The sequence below is a fragment of the Pieris rapae genome, chromosome 17 (assembly GCF_905147795.1).
Source record: "Pieris rapae chromosome 17, ilPieRapa1.1, whole genome shotgun sequence".
NCBI lineage: Eukaryota > Metazoa > Arthropoda > Insecta > Lepidoptera > Pieridae > Pieris > Pieris rapae.
In genome coordinates, this window is record NC_059525.1 from 699,797 (window position 1) to 724,580 (window position 24,784).

General features: G+C 31.9%; 1 protein-coding gene across 7 annotated transcripts in view; it reads left to right on the forward strand.

The window, feature by feature from the left end:
• Positions 1–24,784, forward strand: part of LOC110998329 (teneurin-m) — a 198,803-nt gene that overhangs the window by 124,759 nt on the left and 49,260 nt on the right. For all 7 annotated transcript variants that reach the window (XM_045631843.1, XM_022266898.2, XM_022266899.2 and 4 more), the window contains one exon: positions 10,917–10,955. In XM_045631843.1, the coding sequence (XP_045487799.1) occupies positions 10,919–10,955 (37 nt within the window). In that variant the 5' untranslated portion in view covers positions 10,917–10,918. The remainder of the gene's footprint in view (positions 1–10,916; positions 10,956–24,784) is intronic.

Here is a 24,784-nt window from a genome sequence, read left to right on the forward strand (position 1 = left end):
GCTTATAAGTAGTAAGTAGGGCGGTTATTTTACCGACGGCGGTAATTAGCAAATCTTAAGGTTAATATGAAGCGTTTCCGGCTAACGCTAAGGCAAAGTTTTAACCTTTTTTATTTTTTCCAGTAAAACAATTGTTAAAAGCGTTTCATATAAAAATACTTTTCAAAAAAAGTTAACTGTTTCTCTTTATTCTTGCATTATTGATATATTTATTATTGTTAAGTTAGACGCTCCGTATTAACCCGTTGCTAACGAATGCAATTTCAAGTATAGTATTTACGAAACGAAAATACTCGTTTATCGTTTCTCAACTATTTTTATGTCATGACCCACGAAAAAGCCACACAGTTAAGTAAATTAAATACTGTAAAATTGTAATAATATGTACATAGCCCGCTATTTTTAACAAATCTGTTTACCTAGTTTGTATTTATTATTATTTAACAGACTGCTTTAGAAACGATTTTCTAGAATATCTAGTCTAGTGTATCAAAAACCAGACTCATTTCGCTTCTACATATGTTTTACGACATTGGTTACGTCGTTATGAAGACGTTGAATACGCTCCATTCCCAGATCCTAACTAAGGGTTTTGATTCCGAATAGAGTGACATCCTTGATGCATCATGTTAGGCATTGTACCAATGTTAAACTGTTGATCACAACGAACACACATATCCAAACGTTGGTTTCAGTGTGGCAGATCACTGAAAAAATTCTTCTGATTATTTTTTGCTATGTTTACAAATCAATACTAACACAGGAACTGTTACTAACTCTAACTAAAACTACATATGGATATTATCTGAAATAAAAGAAGTTTTAATTGGAATTTCCTGCGATTAAATCCTTAAAATGTACGTTAGGCATGAAGCCACAGCAATCTCCTACACGTTGAAGCATCACTCATTCTTCCGAAACCGAATTCCTCAATTCCGATTTAATCTAGCGAAACGCCCTTCACAATATTAAAATATGATTCCGAAGGGGCTCGGCACAATCAGCATCTGATCATACATACCAAATATCCTTGTCATCCTGAACTCGTTTTTATACCTCAACGAATATGGCTCATTATCGTACGCCCGAATTTGCCTTTGAACATGTAATTACGGTATTTCGACGGAATTAATACAAGGATAAGCTTCAAGACGATTGCGAGATTGATCAAAGAAGTTGACAACTTTGTTTATTAACGTCCATGAAGGTGATAAGAGAACGAACATTCCGGATCCAGATAAAATCTATCTCTTAAAAAACAAACCAATAAAACCAAAAATTCAAAAAAAAGTGCGTGACCAGTGACCACACATGTTTTAACTAAAGTAAAAGTCCCAATAGATGATCATGTACCAGATATACCATACGATCACACTATGCTTTTGTATATCTATCATTATAAACGTGCTAATGGTTAAAATATCTTCGTTTACTGCACAGGACTTTATGCGACAGAATTGCCATCAAAGTTCTAATATGTAACTACGAAACGAATACATCAACCAATAGCGTGTATTTTTCTCAGTCTGCCTTTCTCACTCTCTCTTAATCGGTCCCAATCATTCTCACTCTTTTCTTTGACAAAAACGCTGCACATCTTCGTGACGATCCGTAAATATATATTTTTTTCATTTTCACTTTAAAAACGCCCAATCACTTAAATCAGTATTTAAGAGTAAAATGATGATATTATACTTTCCTATCTATTTTTATAATTAAAATAATGGGAACAGTTGAGTTATTTATAAATGTTGTCAAAACTTATGGTAAATTCTATCCAAATATAAACCTTGGGCTTAAAAATTACCTTTCCCTTGAAAGCATTACACGGCTGGAAGCCTTTAAATTAAAAATAACTTGAAAGTTACCAACAGCTAAAAGCCTACATGATTTAATATTTATAACCAATCACATCGAGTAATCACATCACTAAATCATACAAGTGTGAAACAATTACTGTTAATTCAATTCATATTTATTAAAAAGTGTCGTGATCATTATCGATAAAAAGTGCGATGTAATGACAGGGCGTTTACGATAAGATCTGTTGACTTTCACTTTTGCTTTGAGCAAAACTTTTGAAAGCCGTGTTTTAATATCGTTTGCGCGGAAATAATGAGGACGCGGTTGTATTTAGGCTTTGAATTAAAAATTCAAGTTTAGCGCTCACGTTTGAGATGTTAATGCAGTTGTCAAATGTATTCCGATCTCACCTCTACACAACTTAGACAGAACAACGTTTCGTCATATCGGTGATATTAGATGCTTAAAATAGCAGACTAAAAGTGGTCTTATCTTGAAATACATTTTATTATACTTTCATTGAAATGTTTAAATTTAGCAAAACGACACTACATTATATGTAATACATTTTCCACAGTAAACAATAAATGCTGCGGTGAACCAAATAGGTGTTAAAGAACTTTTCTAATGAATAGATCTGAATGAGTAGTGTTCATTCTGTTGCGTTTTTGTTTAAGAATTATAATCTCTATATTCAAAGTAGTAAATATTGTATATTACTACAAAGTAGACCAAAGCAATACCTAGCCAAATAAATAAAGCTCATTAACAAGCTTCAGGATATGTGTATGAGTATATATACAAGTATACATACAAGTATGAAGTTTCTTTATAAACCTTTTTGCAATCAAATAACAACACTACAGTTACAGTAAGTAATAGTGCATGTTAACATCAACCAAGAACTATTGTATTATGGAAAAGCATAGACATTTACTCATCACTATATTGCGGTTGGAAACTGAAAGACACTAGGGAGCTGCGATATAAACGATAAGGGGGGAATTACTGCGAATTGTTTGATGATACAATTTTTAACCTGGTTAATCGTTATAAGAACATGTATGTTATAATGTTTTTTGTTACTAATAATTATTTTTTTCTTACTGATCTGAAGTAGTAGAGCGTTAACCAGTAATATTGCTGAAGTATGAGACTATAAAGTCCCTGCAGCTCTGTCTGTGACATCTCTATCAGTACGGCTGTTTCGGAGGAGTGAGTGGTCGTGATTTGGTGGCCAGTCTAAACTGAGGCAGTTTTTTTAAAGTAGATTTTCCCCGCACTCTGCTGCTATGTGGAATCAGCTGCCCACTAAAATATTTCCAATTAATTAACTAATAAACAATTTATTAATAAACAATTCGACATAGGGTCTAGAAGATACCGTACCAATTCTAAAACTAGCGTATTTGCAAGCTCTGTCATTAAGAATGTCAGACCAGACTCTCAGCGACCTGTTCTATAAAGAAACAGAGATATTTCCTGCTGCTTTCTACTTAGACAACCAGATTGTCCAACTTATCGGGTTTGCCGTGCGATCAAAGTGAGCTGGAACATTTTGGGAGTATTCTTGTTGGTTACTTCTTTTTAAGGTCTATGATATTGGTAGCCTGTTTCGTCTTGTCCTACAACAGCTTGTTCCAAGGCACAGAAGAAGCAAAATTGTACGGTGATTGTTTGAAATGAACCCAATTATTCTTTTTGGGATCTCTAATGGCGTACAAAGTTAAAGTACGCTAAATTAAAGCAAAGCCAAACGGTAATTTATTACTTAACGTATTTTCGTTTCACTTAACTCTTATCGGGGCCTAATGCAAAGCTGGGCCACACTGGCTGACGTAGACAAATGACTTGTACGCGATGAGGTGCTGTGGAAAAAATCTTTGCGCTTGTCTGTGCCTCACGTTATTCGTACTAAATGTTTCGACGCGTTTCGCAAAAATATTATTTGCTTAAGCGAGAAGACTTAGTTTATTTAGCAGTAACAACAATTTCGTTTTCTTTAAAATATTAGGTTGTAACTAGTTTAATGTTTATTTCAGTTTTTTCTATCTATTAATACATTATAATTAAATTGACTTATGTTTTCTGTTTCTTTATAATATTATATATTATCTGTTTTGCCTTTATTAGCTTTGTGTTTTGTTTTTTTTATATACTGTATGTGTAGATCTAACATTAGTTATTAATAAATAAAATAAACTGGTATTTTAAAAGAATTCCTTCCCTAATAATGACTTTTTGTGTCAGGAATTTTTTACGTCGTATAATTTCGAGACTAAAAAAATAAACTTTTCGTTCACCACATCTTCATCATAATAAACTTTACTTTTTTTATGCTTTTCGTCCCCATTAATTAACTTGACTCCTTAAACAATACACAAATTAGATAGTAACTTTAGACCATTAAATACCTTTCGAAATGACAGTCCCATCTTACCATAACTTATTATTTATCTAAGCATAAACATTATTTAACAATCTCCTAAAGCTATAAATCGCTTACCGAGCCTAGCCAGTTGACAGCACCATAAATAAAATTACCATAAGTGTATTTTTACAATAAATACAAACAAAAACAGGCACTTTCGCATTTCGAAACTAACCCGTTCGCTGCGGGCTGTCTCGAGATCACTTATTTGGTAGGAACAGCCATTCAGGCCACGTATGGAAGCAAGCCCTACCTTATACGGAGCATGGACCACCATTTGCCTCTTAGTTCGCTACAATTGTACTGTATATCTGTTCAATCAGTACCTATTTATAGTGTGAATTTAACATGGGCTTCGCTATGTTCGAATTTTGTTATACTTTTACCACGCTTTGTGTTTGCAAATCACAATAGCAATATACGTCTCTTATTCTTTGATATGAGAAGCTAGGAAAGGGTTCAATGAGATCGTAATCTCTAGGCAATCTCCTTTACGCAAGGCGTATTTGTAAAGTTGTTGCAAAAAATGTACGCGTCGTCACCCCAACTCGTAAATCATTGGGAGTGACGGACTGTATCAGGTGGATCTAACTTTAACTAAACCGGTCGATAGTAAGGCTTGATAGCATTTTAGGCTTTTAATTGGACATAAAAAATCGATTAGAGATTTTATAGATAACACCGTAGGGGAGCTAGAATAGATTTTATAAATATTTAAATATATATGTGAAGAGATGTTTTATATCTTCTATGTTTCAATTGGTTAATCATGTTATTCTTGCAATTTTGATGGTTTAGTGGTAAAAATGTTATATTGTTTATGTCACTGGCCTTAGTATGTATATCAGTTAATTATTCAAATATGTTCGTCCAGTTTGTGATTCCACCGCACCAACTTCTTTCTACGTAAGATTATGTATACAACAAATAAATAAAATAAATATATAAGAGTATGACCAACTAGAAATAAGTACAGTTAATACAGTAAATAGCTCATAATTGTAAATTACTACATTGAAATAAGCGTTAAATATAATGTATTTTGGTCTGTCTTTAATTAAAACAAAAAATATTTTCTCGAAAAACTTTTAATTACGATATCCAAATAAGTTGCACAATAATTTCGAGAGGCCAGCACCATGTATAGCTATCGGAAACCTTTCATTAAATTGTGAACTTAATTGCAAACAAAGTGAAGATAACTTTATTGCATATAATTATACTTGAGAAATCGTGGACATCTGTTGGCGATTTTCGACATATTATTTCGAATCACAGGTCGGTTTGGTGTACGGAGAAGTAATAATAATAATTGAAAATTTAATGAAGGCAAATGACATTTTGACTTTGACAGTGACAGTATAATTGTGACAACAATTTCCCAAAACCTATTACAAAATACCGAATAGTTTCACGACTGGGTTTTTGTAATTTTTCAGTTATCATGCCACTTTTTTTTCTACTTATACACTGTAAAGAAAAGATACAGATGAATTCTTTAGTTAAAATTGTGGTGTTTAAACTATTAATTAAAATTATTAAAGATATTATTTTCGAGTAAAAAGGGTTTATTATATCAATTAAGTCCAACTTTAATATAAATCACGAAATAATGCATTTTTATTTTTAGCCGGTAAGTATTTTAACTTTTATTCAAATCAAAGGTAAATCAAATATCAATTATTTGAAATGATTATCAAACCTCACAGTTCTTTTCAATTCCAATTAAACGTGAATTGCTATCAATATTAATGGCATTCATCGTTCAATAAAATTAATCACGCGTATCCATTACACTTTACAAATGACTCATGCGCCTACGCATGTTATGCAACGTTTTTTCGTTTAATTGGACAAGCGCCGGCCAAGTACTCGTACCCTTTTTTGGTTATAACTGACTGATACGAATCTGTATGCAATCTGTGATTAATTTACCAGTTTTGGTCTGTGTACTGTAGTTTATATAGCTGTAGCAGATGATAAAATGAAATTAATAAATTGTCTGATTTTATTAATATTATAGAGAATTATTATTCTTATTAAGATAATATTAATCAATTATAATTGCCTCTATTCTTTGAGTAAGTCAAATAATTTATTCATTTAGAAAGAAAGAAAGAAATAAATAGCTTTATTAGACACAAAATACATTAATTGTTTCTATAAAGTAGAGTGCACTGGCCCCCACACTAGGATTCCCTGTGTTGTGGGCAGCCAGTTTATAAGTAATTTTATAACTACATATTATAAATACTGCAAAAAAGGCACTAAGACTATAACAAAGCCAAAACAGATAACATTATTAAATAAAACATATAAAAAAAAGAAACATGTATCATTTAAGTCCATTGATAGATAAAAAAAGAAAATACACTTTTAAACAAACTTAAACTCTTTGGTAAGGAAGAAAATGTAAATTGTAATACATTGTTACAAATTGTTTTGTAGTTAGCTAATACCCGAAACATTGGCGAATTACGCTGATATCAAATATTTTTTGTTTCAAACCTCAGGCTGCCATGTTTCTTAAAGTATAATTAAAATCAATTAAACTATAAAAAATACTATAACTAATTCTTATATAGTCTACAAACACTTTTCTTTCACTGACGATACATCTCAGAATAATGAGGGTTAGATTATAACGTTGAGTTACTCAGTAAAAAGATGACATAACCGTAAAATGGGTGGTCTGGGCCATGTATGGCAAGTGCGTTCAAGGACCGCGGCCATATTTGGATTCACCGCTGCATGGTTATATTTATTATATAAGGCTTAAGAGTTAAGACTTCAGGTTTTTTGGGTTAAAAACTTACTTGTTCAATGTATCCTATAACCGACATATTTATATAATTTACCCGTTTAGTTTAATATTTATTTTATATTTATTAAGACTGTAAAACAGAAATACAGTTCAATTGAAATAATTAAACAAAAAGGAGGGCAACTGACGGCCTTATCGCTTTCAAGTGATTTCTTCTCTATCAAAATTAGATAAAGCAAGGTGCAAGCAAGAAGTGTAAAACTGCATAAGACTTAGACTATCGGGACAAGAGAATTATTTTAATCATTAAATACTACACATTAAGTAAATAGGACATTCAATATTGAAAGGAATATGTAAATTTAAGCTTCCGTATCGCTTTGATATATTAAAAAAAAATAACGTTATCTTGTGGTAATTAAAGTTAAAAAGTATATTTTATTTAATTTACGTTGAACGCAACTTAACATTAACGAACACCTAAAGACACTTAAGTTATTGGGATTGGAATAAATCCATTTTTTAGTCCATAATAGGTCTCTGGCGGCGGGTATCTATTCTGTCGTTCGATATCGTGACAGGCAGCGAGTGCGACACGTGCGCCCGTTCACGACTTGAGCGCACGACGCGTTTTGTCGTCACAATTGTAATTTATCGCCGGACGTTCGCCTTTGACGGTGTCGGTTATAATCGACGTTATTATGGCATGCTATACACATTTTTTATATAGAACAGGGGTTGGACAGGAGCCTCACCTGGTGTTAAGTGATACCGCCGCCCAGGGACACTCAATACCATAGGCCTCCTGAGTGCGTTGCCAGCCTTTTAAGAACTGGTACGCTCTTTTCTTAAAGGTCCCTAAATAAAGTTGGTTCGTAAATACTTCAGTGGGCAGCTGACTTCACAAAGCGGTTGTGCGCAGAAAAATAGACATGCCTGTCTGCGTCTTATGGTATGAAGGATCGATAGACTACAATATCTATGTTTTCCAAAAGATGAGAATTCTCTTTATGTATAAACCTTTAACAAAATATTTTTTTGTTGTTGAACACATTACTACATGATATTGTATATATAAAATATTGCTTTTTAATCGTCAGATTTTACATGGATTTTACTTAGAGAAATAGACTTTTCAAATTAAAATTTGTTTTATAGGTTAAAATTACAAAAGAAAGTATTTGTCAAATATATTGCAAAAGTCGAGCATACCAAAGACCTCAACTGTGGTCTTTGATTGTCCGCGCCTGACCCATTTATTTGACCATTTGTCCCGCTTTGTAGAAAACCTGACATGCTCCGGCCATTGAACACCGCCATTTGCATTCACTTACTTTAATGTTGTAATTAGTTATTTTCAAGTACCCAGTGTTGACTAAGCTTTTATTTATATGACCTCAGTTGAATATTTAAACAGAATACAATTAAATTATATTACAAGGTTGGTTTACGCCCAAACCCAATAATCTATCTCAATCGATTGTATATGGATAGACCTTTGTATGAAAATGACAGTTCAACTGTGTTCCATCCGTCGCCAAAAATGGATTGTCTTCGTAGGGTTTGGTTTTTGGGATGCCGATAGGAGATCAATTGACTATCACGGTCTGATCTCAGATTGTTTTTAATCTGAGATTGTAGATTAATTACTCGGTTCGGGCGTTAAACGATTACTATACATAAAATAATACTACTGATGCTTAATGTAAAGTTCGTAAAACCTGATTATTCATAACCTCAACGAAAATCCTTATAATCGGTTAAAAAAATAATATGTAGGAAAGCCGAGTATTTTTTGTGATTATTTGCAAAGGAAACATTGTAAGGAAAGCTCGAGGCAACTTTAGGATTGTTAGTCTGTATTTATTCTGATTCCAATAAACTTCTAATAAAAACATCTCCGACCACATTTCACGAATATTTTTATTGTAAATCCATATTTCTTGCGGAAAATCATATATATGAATCATGGAAATGATACGGTTTTCACATTTTACAAATTAATTATCTATAAAGATAGCTAGACTAAGCTAAGCTAAAAATAGTACGTAGTATTATTTCTTTTGAAGTGAAAATTAATTATTCAACGCTTGTGTGCGCAACGATTCTTTGACAGATATATGTCTGTATGGAATTTTGTGAATATCATTTTTTTTTTGCGGGAGTCATACCGTGCTATGTACCACCGCGTTAACTTATATTGATTATATTAAGATAAATACGATCAGAAGTCTTGATAGTTATACATATCTAACTACAAAAGGAAATATAGGTACCCCAAACATTTTATTTTATTTTTTGCAAACAAACACTTTCTGTTAATCTGCCCTATATTGATACAGAAAATTAGTATTGCACAAAAAAGTTTAAATATGTGTTATGTAAAAATGGCTGCCCACAACACAGCATCCGGGCATCCTAGTGTACTTTACTTTATCTACTTATTTATTTCGTATAAAGTTTTCTTTCTTTCTGTCTGCATACTTGAATTATAATTTTATTAAAAACTATATTTGTAAATGTTTTCACGTAAATTTATGTTATATTTTCGAGTCGGAATTTCGTCGATGGTTTGTTCGAAATATTACAACCAATTGGCCACACTGAGTAATATGTACAATCGCGAATACACGCTTTTAAATATAAATGTATTTTACTTTAGCGAAAACTCTTTTTTAAATTATATAGAACCGAATTGAAAAAATGGTATTCTTTCTTTTTAAAGCATATAAAAGTACTTCTAAATATTTCGTCTTAACCTATGATAGATAGTCTGCCAGAGATATAAATAGAGGACGTGGAGGTATCAGTTTTGAAGCCACGTCAAAAGGGAGACACACTTACATACAGTCCAATATACATAAAAACAGGTTCAGTAACTTTTGAAATATATATCTAGGTAATGTTAACTGATATTTGAATGTTGTTTTTATATGTGATTTTGGAACCAAGATACCTGAGTTCGCACAGCCAGCGGAGTGAGTGTGAATTGTAACATTTTCCAATCACATTAAACCAAACCACTATTGTACACGATATTACACTCGAAGGTGCTAAACGTTACAAAATGCGGGAGAAACAGAGCCCTAGGCCGACGTTTGGCAATTAGCACATACCGGTTGCCATGACAACGCAATATTTGATACACCCCGCTAAGCAAACTAATTGGCTTCCTGCAATGAGTACTGAGGTCATAAACGAAAAATACTCGGTTAATTAATCAGTTTTGAGTCCAACTATTCAATTGATTAAATCGAGTCAGATGCATTTATTTGAAATAGTTTCATCACAGTGCCTAGTTAATATGAATGATTTTTTATAACATATTTTTATAATAAAAGTTGAATTATTAAACGCGTGTAAAGATTAATGAACTTTATTTCTTCGTACAAAATAATTTTTTAACTTAATTCGGGATCAGAGAGCCGTCCTAATTTTAGTCTTACAAGATCATTCTGATGTGTAATGCCCTTTTAAATTAATTAAACACACTAATATTTTTAATTAGACGGTAATTTATTCAATAATTGCACACTTAATAGAACTCTTCATGTTATTTGTATACTGTATCGGCAAAGAGTATCCGATTTAGAGAATTATTAATTAATTGTCACAAGTGAAATCTTTTTAATTAAGATATATATAATAATTTATTTTGTCGAGTTGGTTTACTTAATACAAAAGAAAGACATCCACAATACATTCAAGTGTAAATTAGGTTAAATTTAAATTACTTATTACTCGTAAGTTACGGTTGATCGTAATGCTCCATTAAGTCTCAATAAAGACATATAAAACAAAGATTTTTGTGGGAGACACTTCTTATTACAGCTATATGTATTTTTTGTTCAGCAGTGTGCGTAGACTTTTATTGCGTTAAAAGAAACTTGACATTAAGTGTATTCTCTTTTGTTACAGGCATGCTGAGATCCAACTACGATCGACCAGACCACGAACGTAAGTTAATTGCTGTTTGGTTAATAATTTATTGTAAATTGTCCCGAGGTATATATGTAAACCTAAAATATTTAATATAAGTAATATTTTAACTCAGAAGAACGCGGTCAATACGTCTATAATATGCCCCAAAACCCAAGAATATACCGAAAGCCAGAAATTCAAAACGAAAAATAATTTAACAACAGTTTAAATACTTATAGAAATGTTAAGGGATATCATAAATGATTTGCCTTGTGGCTTTAGCGTACGATCCTCAACCGTGTGGTCGTAGGTTCGATCCCCAGCAGTGCAACAATGGACTTTCTTTCTGTGCGCATTTAATATTCGCTCGAACGGCGAAGAAAAACATAAAGTCGACGACGTGTGTCAGCCACAGTATCGCCTACTTGCCTATTCGATTGACAAATGATCATGAAACAGATTCATAAATCAGAGGCCCAAACCAGGCGCACAGATTTATTTAAAAAAATGTTAAGTTGAAATTAAATTAATATTTATTTATTTATTTGATTATATGTAATCTATACTTATACATATTATACATAATACTAAGACACTACAGACACTACAGACTAATACAGAAAGCCAAAACAGATTACATAGATAAACAATTTATGTATAAAAAACAGAAACAAGCAAGCACGTTAAAAGACAAAGATACATTAAAACAAAAGAATAAAATTAGAAAACTGAAATTTGACATTTAAAAGCAACAAATAATACTAAAAATTTAAAACTACTACTTAAAAAAATCAGAGTCTTTCGCTTCTCCAAGTACTTCTTGACATCTCTCTTTATATAATATAGTTCCTCATTCATTTATTAATCCATACGTTTTCATTTATCAAAAGAAAACTGATATAGTTTCGCTATGCACGGCTGCGTCTGACATATAGCAATATATTGACAAGGTTGACGTACAAATAAACTGGCATAGAACGCTTCAGTATTGGTCATCATTTTTTCCATTCAACGCTATTGAGTAGATCTATCAATTCGTCCCTTTGTAAATTCCACCTATTATCAAAATCTATATTGGTATTTTCCAGCGAAACGAACATAATAGCTGAGTTTTATAGATTTTAATACTACTGGATTGTTTTTAAAAATTATTTTACTATTATACCCTTCCACTTTCAAAATATTTTTTAAATAAATACCTAGCCATGCAAAAACACAATTTTGAAAGCTTTGAGAATCATCAAAGAAATAAAGATTATTTCAAATACCTATTGAATTCATATTATCAATTCGGCTTCCCTGTAAACTTGCACGTTTCAGTAAACTATTACCAACTACGGTTCCAAAACTAAACCTAACTGCTTTCAGTTATAAAACTTGTTTTACTCGACTGGCTATCATATTATGAAGGAAACTTCAAGTTTTCGCATTTGTAATTTAACTTAACTAGAGACATATTGCAAGAAATGTTTCGGTCTATCTGGTTGACAGTCTCTCATATCGTCTCTTCTCTGATACCAAGTAACGTAAACTCTCTCCTCTGATTACCTTCAAAAGAGAATGATAATGGCCTTCTTCGTGGTACCATTATTACCAACACCTGGATTACATTGTACACTAAATGCTATATCTGACTATTTTATTTAAGGGCAGTTTTAAGTGAATTTGTTTCGCCTTAATACGAAGCCCTCGACTTTTATCTCTGAGGTCGTAAGCTCGATCCCTGGCTGTGCAGCAATCGACTTTATTTCTATGTGCGCATTTAACATTTGCTCGAACGGTGAAGTAAAACATTGTGAGGAAAGCAACGTATCTTAGACCCAAAAAATCAACGGCCTGTGTTGGCATTGGAGGCTGATCACCAACTTGCCTATAAGAATTGTCTATACAATTTCTCTCACCATATTGTTCTCAGTTTTCAAGGAATAAATAAAAAACCTACTTGGTCCAGCAGTCTTCGAGATTTGAGCTTAGCAACATTTTTGTGACTCTTTATATAAAATGTAATTAAACCAAAGCTGAATTTGATTTTGTAATTTCAAAGCCTCATTACCCGTTATCTCGGAACCTCATCTTGTCTTTCAATAGGCGCGTTTCTCAATCAACTTTACCAATTTCCTGTAATAATACCGTCTTTATTTTGCCAATGATTAATAGCTTTATATACAAGGAATAATATTTGTAAAGACTAAAAACCCTTAACAAGTGTTTTGAGAGAAGAGTTGATTGTCTTTGGCAATCGAATTCATGCTATCAAAGGTAAAATAAATAGCACTATTTAAAAGGTATTAATAATTTTGGTAGTTTTCTTAGACTGTTTTATATGAATTATGTCCAAGTATTAAGGTATCTTAATATTGTTATCTCAAAGCAAAAAGCGTTTGAGGTTATTAATATGATTTGCAGCTATTAAATTTATTTTATATTACTGTAAACTGACTGATTAATAATCTGTAATAGCAGAATATAATAAAATTGAGGATTTTTTGTCATTTCATTTGATATATGATATATATCTATCATCAATTCACAAAATATATTGAAAGTTTGAAAAATAAAATCGTTAATAACTTTCGCCATCAACGTAATACTGAGACCAGTATTACCATTTAAACTGTCTTCGTTAAAATTGAAAAACAAAGCCGCGACTATAAAACTCGAAAACGTTATCAAACCACGACACTCTCACGGAAAAAATAGAAAAATTTACTAAATTTCGCGAACATTAAACCGGCAATATCAATATAAATTCTCAGAATGGTGTTCTCACGGTTAAAATGAGAAAAAACAATTTAAACGAGCACCTGAATCACTTTTCTAAGTAAGGCCAATGTCGTTTATAGATAAAGGCTGCATTTGCACGAGTCGTTTCATTGTATTTACTACTACTTACTTACGTACTAAATTATACCATTAAAATATTAGTTTGAAGATTTCGAATTTATTAGGATAGTGTCTCATTTTCAATATTTAATATTATTAGATATATGACTATAAGATCCTCCTCCTCCTCCTTCGCTATGAATTGTTTTTGATTATGTACATTCATATCAATACATACTTATTCTTTGCCTTTCAGTTCTGCTTTTGTGTAAAAAAATAGCTTTTTTATTAATGTAATCTGTTATTTATATCAATGTCTTGTATTCAGAAAAGTAATGAGTATTATGTTTTTCAAATTCCTTGATTCTCATTTTTGTCAGTGCTAATACATATATCTGTTTTATGTAATTACAAAAATACTCTTATTTTTATTTTATTAATATCTTTGTTCAAAAGTTATCAATATTATCCAGTTTTAACACAAAATGTTCTCCTTTTTCCTAAATTGTAAATTAATGATAAATCGCTGGTATATAAAAGGCCTAAGAAAGTCTCTTATCTATGAAACGATCGGGCATTATTTCGGGATGGAGTGAATTTGCATTATTTTTTATCGTTCACTGACACTTGACTAAGGAATCTTTGAAGCACTTCGGGCAGAATGGGTCTTTATGAGCGATTAAAATTACTCAAGTCATTATTGAGATTCATCATGTTTTTGTGTATTTTTCTATTGTTTAAAATTACGTAAAACGGTACGAATATTCAAGACATTACTGCTACATCCCGTAGCACGAATTCTACGAATAATACTTGTAATGAGCATTTGATTGAATAATACGAACGTACTGAATGACACATCAAACAGTAATTAAACTTATTACTTAATCAAATAAATGGACATTTTATTTCAATGGAAAATACTTTGAAATTCTACATATTGCGTCATTTTGTTAACATGTCTTACACATGTTCAACGCCATCTGTTGATTAGTAAATAGATTAAATTATGAATTTAGAGAACATAATCTTTAAAGTGTAAGTGCGTAAAAGTGACATCAACTTTCCGGACCGAATATTTATTTACAAGATTTATAATGACCGTAACTTGAATTACAATTGTGTAAAATTATGTGTAATACTAAATATGATTAAGGAGAATAAAATTACAAATAAAAATCACATTAAAGCTAAACTACACAAATTCATCAGCCACTTTAATGGTCCGAACCAAAAATAAAACGAATCTACCAGCTCATCGCTCGCTTCACTAATTGAAAAAAGTGATAAAAAACACCGAAGCGCGCGAAAATCGCAAGTACGTTTTTAAAATATTCGAAAAAATAAAATTGTATTGGGATGAGTCCAGTTTAGTTTGTCTTGCGACTTCGTTTGCAACTTCGTTGAAACTTCGTAATATTATTATCGTTTCCTCGTTTTCATCGTTTATGTATTTGGAGTTCGGTAGCCGAGTTTCTGTACTTCGCTCTTCATTGAATAGTATTAATATTCATGCAATAAATGCATTAACAACACAATTATGCCTTTTATGCCTGAAATATTGATCAGCTTTCTGTGTTAATGTTTTGCTGTTTTGGTGATCTAGAAATTAGAAATTAAGAAAACAGAGGTACATTTGTTTAGGACCGAGAATCGACTGCCTCTACTCTCACTTGGTATATTGCCCGCTATTATAAGCTTACCCTTTAATCACATAGCGTATTAGATAGCCAGAAGATATCAGTATATATCTATAGCATAAAAGAAAGGTATATAACTGCTTATAAGTCAATATAAGGTAAAAAGGCAGAAGAGTTGAATAAAAAGACAAACAAAACAAGCACAATCGAATAGTTACGCTAAGAGTTTTTAAACAATTATCATGGAAATGTAATTATGAAGTACTAAATAAAATTATACTTCAAATTGGTGTTCAATTAAAACAATCGACGACAACTAAGGGCACTCTAATTGGTTAACGAACGGTGCTACGCCGGCTCACTGTATTTCGTTTTTATCATTATTTACTACGAGTAACGTTTATATCGATTTAAAATATTTTTTTAATTATTAATAATAATTGATTACAATGATAAAATGTTTTTTAGTGTTTCATCTAAACAAACACAAGACGTAAAAGACCTTAAGTATGCGTTAATGTGTGAGTATGTGTGTGTGTATGTATATAAGAGAGTGTGACTGAGAATTGTTTTAAGCTTGCATGTCTATTAGTTTTTGGTACCTCAGAGTTATGCCGAAATATGTAGTAAGACCGATACAGATATAATCGGAATCTAATTCAGCTTGTAAATTTGTTTATGTCTTGTGACTTTATATATTAATAGTTTATTTATATCAGATTTTTTTATTATGCAATATTATATTATATATTAATGTACTCGTATGCTTAAATTAGCCTAACGCTGGTCCCTGAAGCGATCATATTTGTGCACTATGTGATTCGTATATGTCAGAAAACAAATGCTTAGTTAAAATAAAGCGACTGGTATTGTCAATCATAATTATGATTACAGTTACCACTGTTTTGGTTTGGAGTGGTTAAGACCATATTTATTTTATAAAAAATTCTAAAAGCAATATTTTCTTTTGCTCTTTGATTTCTACATAATTAAATTTTAAAATTAACGGCCCGTGTCATATCACCCTCACGTTATTTCCGCGAAAACCCTACCGATTGTACCAATAATGTGAATGGGCTACAAAAAATGACTGCAATTCGAGAGAAAAAAGTATAAAATAATTCACAAAAATCACAGCTCACATACGTCCGACTTTTTGTTTGAGCGGCAAATATATTTGTTGAAAACATTTGCTTGCGAAAAAATCAGCATTATTTTTTATTTTACTTTCAATTGTATCGCTTTTATGTTCGACTCTTTACGACCGCTATTTAGCATCGCTTAATGAACATCGTTTAAGCGTCAATCTCCTAAAATCGTGTTGAAATCAGTAGATTTTGCTCTCCTACTATCTCTTTATATCGACTTTATATCTTTTACCTAAACAAATTCTGAATTGTTTGTGGTTCCAGAGAGAGGAGCTGAAGGACTTTACATAGTTCTTATTTAGCCTTATTAGAAAGTGGAAGCGTCTCTTTTTAATGCTTAAATAACAGAAATACAATAACACATACACTGCTACAATTTGTATATCTACAATAGTTAGTACTGTATCAATTCTATGCAGAGCTGCAGTATATATTTTAACATATTGTTTCCATGATACTAAATATGTATATATTTTTTGAATTAAAAAGTATTGTATCAAAAGTTTACGAGGCACCACATTGTATATTGTTTAATATTATGTAACTAGATATAGTGGTGCAAACTTAACGCTATACGCCAAGAATAATAAACTGAGTTCAAACTAACACAAAATACTTTGTACTAACAATAAGTGCGCTATTCCCAGTAATTTAAAGTCCTCTTTTATCTCCCTCTAACTCACGCTCGGGATAAGGACAACGATATTAGGTCCTTTCTAATGTTTTGCTTGTATTTTGAGTATTTACTTGAGCTGCTTTGTAAGTTATTGTTGCAGTTACTTTAATTAATTAAATTAATGTATCAATACGGTGCTTGAATCCTGTACTTAGTGTTTGTACTTAATCTGTTGCAGTAAGACGATACCCGTCCATGTAATTTCAGACCAGCTTTTCAGAGCATTTTCTCCGAAAATTATTAGAATATACTCATATATTGAACTTTAACTTGTTTATTTCATAGATAACATGGGTAGAATTTTGCCAATTAAACCACCCCTGTCCATAGACATTGAAGGCTCTGCATTACTATGGAGGCTTTAAGGAACTTTTTAAAGAATTGCTTTTCTCATTTTTTTTAAGATCTATCTAGCTATCCCACCGACACAGGGTTCCACAAAGTGGTAGTGTGCTACAAATCGTCTTATAATCCTCAGTTACAAATTCAAATGGCATCATTAATAATGTTGACATAAAATTATAAATTAATAAGCATAAATCTAGGTGAATATTTTAAGCATAGACTGACTTTAACTTTAGTTGTGCTGTGTTCCATTCACAACAGATAAATTGAAATATTAGATTGCAATAGCAATTGTTCCATGGCAAAAACAACAATTGGCAGTGCTACAGTGCCTTAATGTGCCTGATGGGTACAGATTATGTACATGTTAACGAATTAAATAGATAACCCTTATGTATTGCGTTGAGTGAACTATCAAAGTTCTATTTTTATAATATCTGTAATAATTAAATTTAATATTCTTTATTTTCCTAATAAATTTATTTTCTATTAATAATGCATTGTATTCTTGTTGATTAAGAGTCTTGTTAGGACAATAGTGATTTATGTAAATAAATAACAACAGTTAAAGACGATCCTAAATAATTTTACCGCTTATATGGAAATATCTGTTAAACAATAGCGGCTTAGTTTAGAGTTTCAATGGAAACTCAAATAATAATCAACGCCTCTCAATTTGTATTCAAGTACACGGAGTCTTAGAATGAGTCTTGCGGGAAACCGAACCCGCACCTTCGCTTATTACACCGTTTGATCTATTATGTAATTTTATCTTGTTTTACTCAGTACTTGTATTAAATAAAATCTATATATATTTGGAATAGATATAGATGTGGCCTTTACCTGTGACAGAGTTCCGGACAATGGTACTTTAGGAAGTTAGGATACCGAGTAACAGAAAGTAAATAATAAATATTCAACATTTTCACAATATTCAATAATCAACCCTAAAATCAGACAAATACATTCTTTTAACTAAAGTCTTGCGTCTTTTTCTGTCAAATTGCAATTGGGCCGTGATGAAAAGTGATAGAAGAGTACTTACACATTTTATTTTTGTAAGATCGCCGGTATCGGTTCATTTATTGTAGCCATAATACGCCTTTGCAATTCTCCTGAGCTTTTTTCTAAAATTAAAAAATGCCAATCCTTTTGTCTTTATAAAAGGATCGAATCCCTTTGACAACAAAGCTTTTGCTAATTAATCGGGAATCCTGTCAATACTTTCGAATAAAGACACATAAATTCTCTATTTTGAAAGTCAAACTCATCCGTCATCTATAACTAGATATACCTTACCTACCGAAGCGGTTTAATTTATTTTCTTTTCTAGAGACTCCATATAAGCATTGCAATGCGCATGCATTGAACTTGGTCGCTTCCATCTTATCATCTTTAGAATCTAACTAAATCAATAGTCAAATTCAAACAAAAAAATATTAACCTACCTTAAATAGTGACCTAAGGACACTGACGACATCTAACTTCTAATTTCGGTCATCAGAAGACAGATTAAACTTGCTTCTTTTGTTAGCCATTATCAGCTTAGAAACTAAGCTACATCAATCCGATATCCAAAAATGATGACAAAAGTATACCTTAGCTACAAAACTGATAATAATTGTAAACTAATCGTAATGTTCAACATTATAGAAAATTGGCCAAGAATTAATTTTTGCGCAAACGACTCGTTCTAAAAGCCTTTCAATTTAGTACCAAATAGATTAAATACAAAATTAATTTTCTTTCGAACAATGGTTAATGAGATCAATTACAGTATCTTCATATAATTGGTTTGAATAAATGACACCGTAGGAATTCGTTCGCGATGGCCTATTAAAATGTTTTCGCGAAACGAATTCGCTATTTAAGCACCAATTAAGGGCCCTGGCGTCAGATAGCACTGAATTCGCAACTCAATCGCAATTATTTTCCACTCACAAGAAAACTTGAAACGAACGTTAATTGTGGGCTACGGGACTCGGGCGGATTTCAGCTACGACACGACCTCGCTACGATTTTTTTGGTTGCGACATACATTAATAATTTTTACTCAAATATTTTGTAGACAAAAATAAAATTTAAAGAACATCCTTTATACACGGAAATTTTCTAAGATTTTTAGTTTAATATTTAATGATGTTGAATTAGCAGTGTAATAAACTAAGTCACATAAAATTACATATATATTCCTTTCTATATATAAACTAGTTCAATATTTAAGTGTTAAGTAAATGAATTGTCAATTATTAAAGTATTTAATTCTTTATGTATACGACAAAAAAGATCGTATTGTTTAATAATTGTGATTCAGCCAGCAAGAGGTGTGACGTCATTAGCAATCTTCTGAGCGGCTGTGCTACCTACAAATTGGAGCAATTACAATGTACTGTTGTTTCTTCCCCAATAGCCGAATACCCCACCTTCAGCCCCTCTTGAACCAGTCGTTCCAATTTCGTTAATTTGACAATTTATTAAAAAGACACAGCTTTTGACAACTCTTTATGTCATGCTGTGTGGCCACGTGATGTTTTTAAGAGCAAGGTCAGTAAAGAAAAATAATTAATTTAATTTTTTTTATTGAAATTTTAATTCATTAAAAAACAGGAATTATCGTAACAAAGCAAGATTGATGACAGACGGTTTTATTAAAATTCTTAGAGAATTAGATATTTTACACAGAAACTTTAAGCTACAATTTGTCTCTGAAAATGTTAAATTAATATATATATATTTCAGAGACTATAAAACATACATACATTCATAATACTGAAATATATACCATAGATGGCGTGAAATGGCCGGATTAAATAAACTATTGCTGCTCGATTAAAAACGAAATCTACTTGCATTGCAGCTGAGTTTAATCATCAGACATCGAGGAATACGGGATAACATCTAGTCGATACTTTTTCGGTTGCATTGCACCTTGAATACTGTTATCACCAATGCATATCTCCAGTATTACAAAATATTTCCGAACCTATTCGACTGGCATTTAAACTTGACATTTAAATATGTTGGCGTTGGTTGTTATATAAAAAAGAGAACACAAAAGATGAGTTAACCTTTTGACTTCACAGGCCGACCAATACCTTAAAAGCTTCTATGTTAATTGAGTGTGTGTTGTCGCAGTAAGGTAGTTAAATCAGAGAGTTAATTGAATCACTAGACAGTTAATTAAACATCAATTATTATCAATCAAGTCTCTAAATTTCCTTCAGACAAGTGACTGAACGAAACGTTTCTTAAACGTTTCTAGGTAACAAGACTAACCTAACCATTTACAATAAAACAAAACACGGAATTTCCAAGCTGTCATATTTTCACGATCACACCAAACTCATCGGAGTCCTCAACATGTTACAATTTCACCAAAGAACACAATTCAACAACAAAATCCACTCACACAAACCAACGCTGGCTAAAAGAAAGACTAAAAGTAATCAGCTTTTGTTGTGATCGCCATCTTGTTTAACATTATTAATCAACACGCAGATAGTCAAATGTTTTCGACGCTGCTTTATTTACATGAAAATTCTAGCGACTTGATTGAATATCGAGCTTTAATTTCTTGTCTAGTTAGTCAATTAACTCACTGATTTACCTACTTTCTTGCGACATAGACACTATAATATAGTGAGGAACTGTGTAATTTCTGTCGTAGCATTAAAAAGTGCGATGTCACTAAGCAGCACTTGTGTCACGTGACAGGGCAGCGACCTCGGTCAAGTCACAGCGGGCACATTCGTAATGACAATTACTAATTAAGTGGCTTGACCTAATTACAGCCACATTGAGCTGCATCTCTCCAGATGACTCTCGATTAAATGTACAATTTGTAATTTAATAGTCGTATTTACTTTTATTGAATCTTCATGAAATTTAAATGATATAAGTTGCTCTATAATTCGAATTTCAACTTTTTATTTTAAGTGGGCACATGGAAGTCTGGAAGGCGACATAGGGTCGATTTCCGGCAAAACGATAATTGTTTTAACTTCGTATAAAATCTAGGTATATTTAGTTTTATCTTTATCAACGTTTCTGAGTATAAGTAAGTTTCTGAAATATACAGAAATTAATTTTCCATTCTACTTTGGAGTATTTCGTACTACAAAAAAAACATATTCAGTATGAAATACTTTTAAAATATAATATCGTATTATAATTTTGCGCTAAATAGGCGAATAAACGGAAAAAGATCAAACACATTACGCAGCGCCACGTTGAATTTTAATAAAAACTCGCATGTATTGTTCTATAAATAAATCTTTGTAACTAACAGAATTTATCTTTTCATGAGCAGTTGGGTAACACTCTGCAACTTTAGCTGTTACGTAAACTGCACTTGAATAGAAAAAGATATGCTACGAGGGAGCTACGCGACTACGCGATTCGTACCTAAGTGCTACGTTGAAATGAATGTAGACGGAAAACTTCTGAGATTGAGAAATATTTCCCTTTTTTATTTAAATAAATTCTTCATGTTTGCTTTAATTTGTATTTACTTTTTGATGCTCTCAACACAGAGTTTAAATGTCGAGAAAATATAGTTACGATCTATCGCATGTCTTCAATAAAAATACTGACATTGGAATTCCGATGGGGTCATAACCCATGAAGCGTTCGTGAAATGTGAGAAAATTCCTGACAATATTTTGGGCTTAGCGCTGACCCAAATTATAAAAGCGAATTGATGTAGACCAAAAGAGACGCTTAAGCTATGGAATGAAATATTCAGCAAAAACATAAATGAATTTTCCATACCAGCGGTTCCTTAAAACTCATAATTATCTTCATTACTCGTTGCCGGAATCTCGCTGTAATTAATAAAAAGCCGATCCTCAAAACAGGACGTATAAAACATTCAGAGACCGCGTTCAAAATGCAAAGACGGAAAGTAGGTCTTGAATGAAGCCTCGGAAATAGTGCCTCAATATAAATATAAGGCTATAGGTTAAGCTCTCGGTTCTAGGATTTTGTTCGTCTATTTGCGAGGTTTTCTGAGACGGAATAAGGATTTATTATCGTATGCTTTATAAATGATGGTCTGCTAAACTCGGTAAGTTGGTGAAAGGTGTCATGAAGTGGTGGCGTGTTTTAGAAAATGTTTAGCAAGTTTTAGCAAAAATATTTAACTATTTTGAGGAAAAATTTCTTAGTGTTGTTAGAGTCTAACTTTTACAAGCACTGCTTATTAGGATAGTGCCCTGGGGCTTAACAACAGCTGTGGTGCGTAGGTTTAAGTTTCAAAGTCACATGATTTTAAAGAGGTTAGCTTACTTTTGCCAAATAGAACCATATATGCTACTTACTTCTATTTTAAAGAAATGACGAGTTAAGAATCCGTCAGACATGGAGCAATTATATATATTTAAAAGATATTATCCGCATGTCTTTTTTTCAACTAAAAGCATATTAATGTAAACACTTCTCTCTTTCACCTCTGCATATATATTTACTCTCATAATGTTTCCTTAAATAAATAAGACAGCTCCGAAGTTCCTAATCATCTCGTCAGCAGGCGAGCCACGTCGCGCGGACAGTTTGCGAAAAACAATTGTGACGAAGCTACGTGAAGCCTACGTTTTAAATCTTTCGGTGCCGTAAACAATGCTGTGAGAATACGTTAAAAGATATTGATACTGATTCAGGGCTTAAGAATAATTGAATATAATTTCAAATCTAAAACACTAACTTTTATAGTTAATCTAATTGATCGTGGATAAAATCTCTTTATGATAAAAACATTTTGTCGTATGGCTCTCTTTCCGATATCAGTCTTATAATATTTAGGTAACTGAGAAATATACTACATTAGTATACAGTTCATCATCTTCGGACGAGACACCAACAGGTATAATCTCACTCGAACAGCGCTAACAGGTTAGCTAGTTTGATTGTACAATCAGTTACTACTTTACCTTGATTTTATACCTGAAAACATGCTTTATACATGGTTGTTATACTTTTACCATTCACTTTTCTACATTGCCATATTACGTATACAATTAGGGACTCAAGCAACAACTCCAGCTAAGTTGTTGCAATAAAACACAAACGGGTTAATACTGGCCTCGTTGGCAAGCTCCGGGTTAAACTAACCCAATATACTTCTTAAAATTACTGCAGCTAAGGGTTACGTAACACGTCGTTTTTGGCTCCTCGCCGAACGTTAGATTTTTAAACAACCGAATATCGAGGGCAAGTTATCGATTCACAGCTCTCAATGCTAAAGGTTGGTTTATTTGTTTTATTATTTGGAGAAATCTAACTATAGACTACTAATAAAATATGATTGAGAGAAGAATGCAATATATGAAGCTTTGATAGATTATCCCAAATTTGAAATATATTTTCATCATTTACATTACCTTTTTTTTTGACGTTCATAAGTGTACATTATGTTACCTATATGAATAAATTATTTTTGTTATCGCATTACTTCACCTGTAAGTATTGATTTGTTTTAAACTTTTACACATTAAGTAAGACAGTCATTTAACAGTGACTCAGTGTAGTTCTTAAAAACTCAGTCTCACGTTTACAATATTAGCTGAATTCTTTGAATAAATCTCAGGAATTCAACATAGAAATATTCAGAAAGCTACGCTTCTGCCATTTTTGCACTAAGTCTAAAGTTGAGATCTATCCTTTACAAATTTACCTACCATCTTGAAACAAAGCTCCTTGATTCGATTTAGCCCAGTCTTTGATGTGACGAATCAAAGGCACTGATCCATTCGTAATACACTTAGCCGGGCCATTTCTGCCCCTTAACCCGGCTGCAGTCCAATAAGATTTTCATTAAGCTTTCATAAGTTTTTAATGAATGTTTTACAACTTTAGGATTATTTTTGAATTCCATTTGTGGTACAAAAATAATAGATTTCGCTTCGTGTTTAACTACTGAAATGTCGTTAAAGTTTAAAAATTGATTATTCTTGATAAATATTGTTTTCTTTGCAGTCCATCTCCTACTAATTAAATAGTATAATTAAAAAAATAGTTTCACATCCTAAACCATACGAGATTTAAGAAAGACAAAACTTTATTATACACAATAAAAAGGTTATTTAGATTAAAAAATCACTCCTAATAAAAAAATAATCCATACTAGGATTCCCTGAGTTATCGGCACCTTATCTCTTGACATATTGATTTTCGGGACTTAACTTATTAAAGTCATCCATAGCACTTAAAATTCTATAATTAAACTCTTTTTTTACC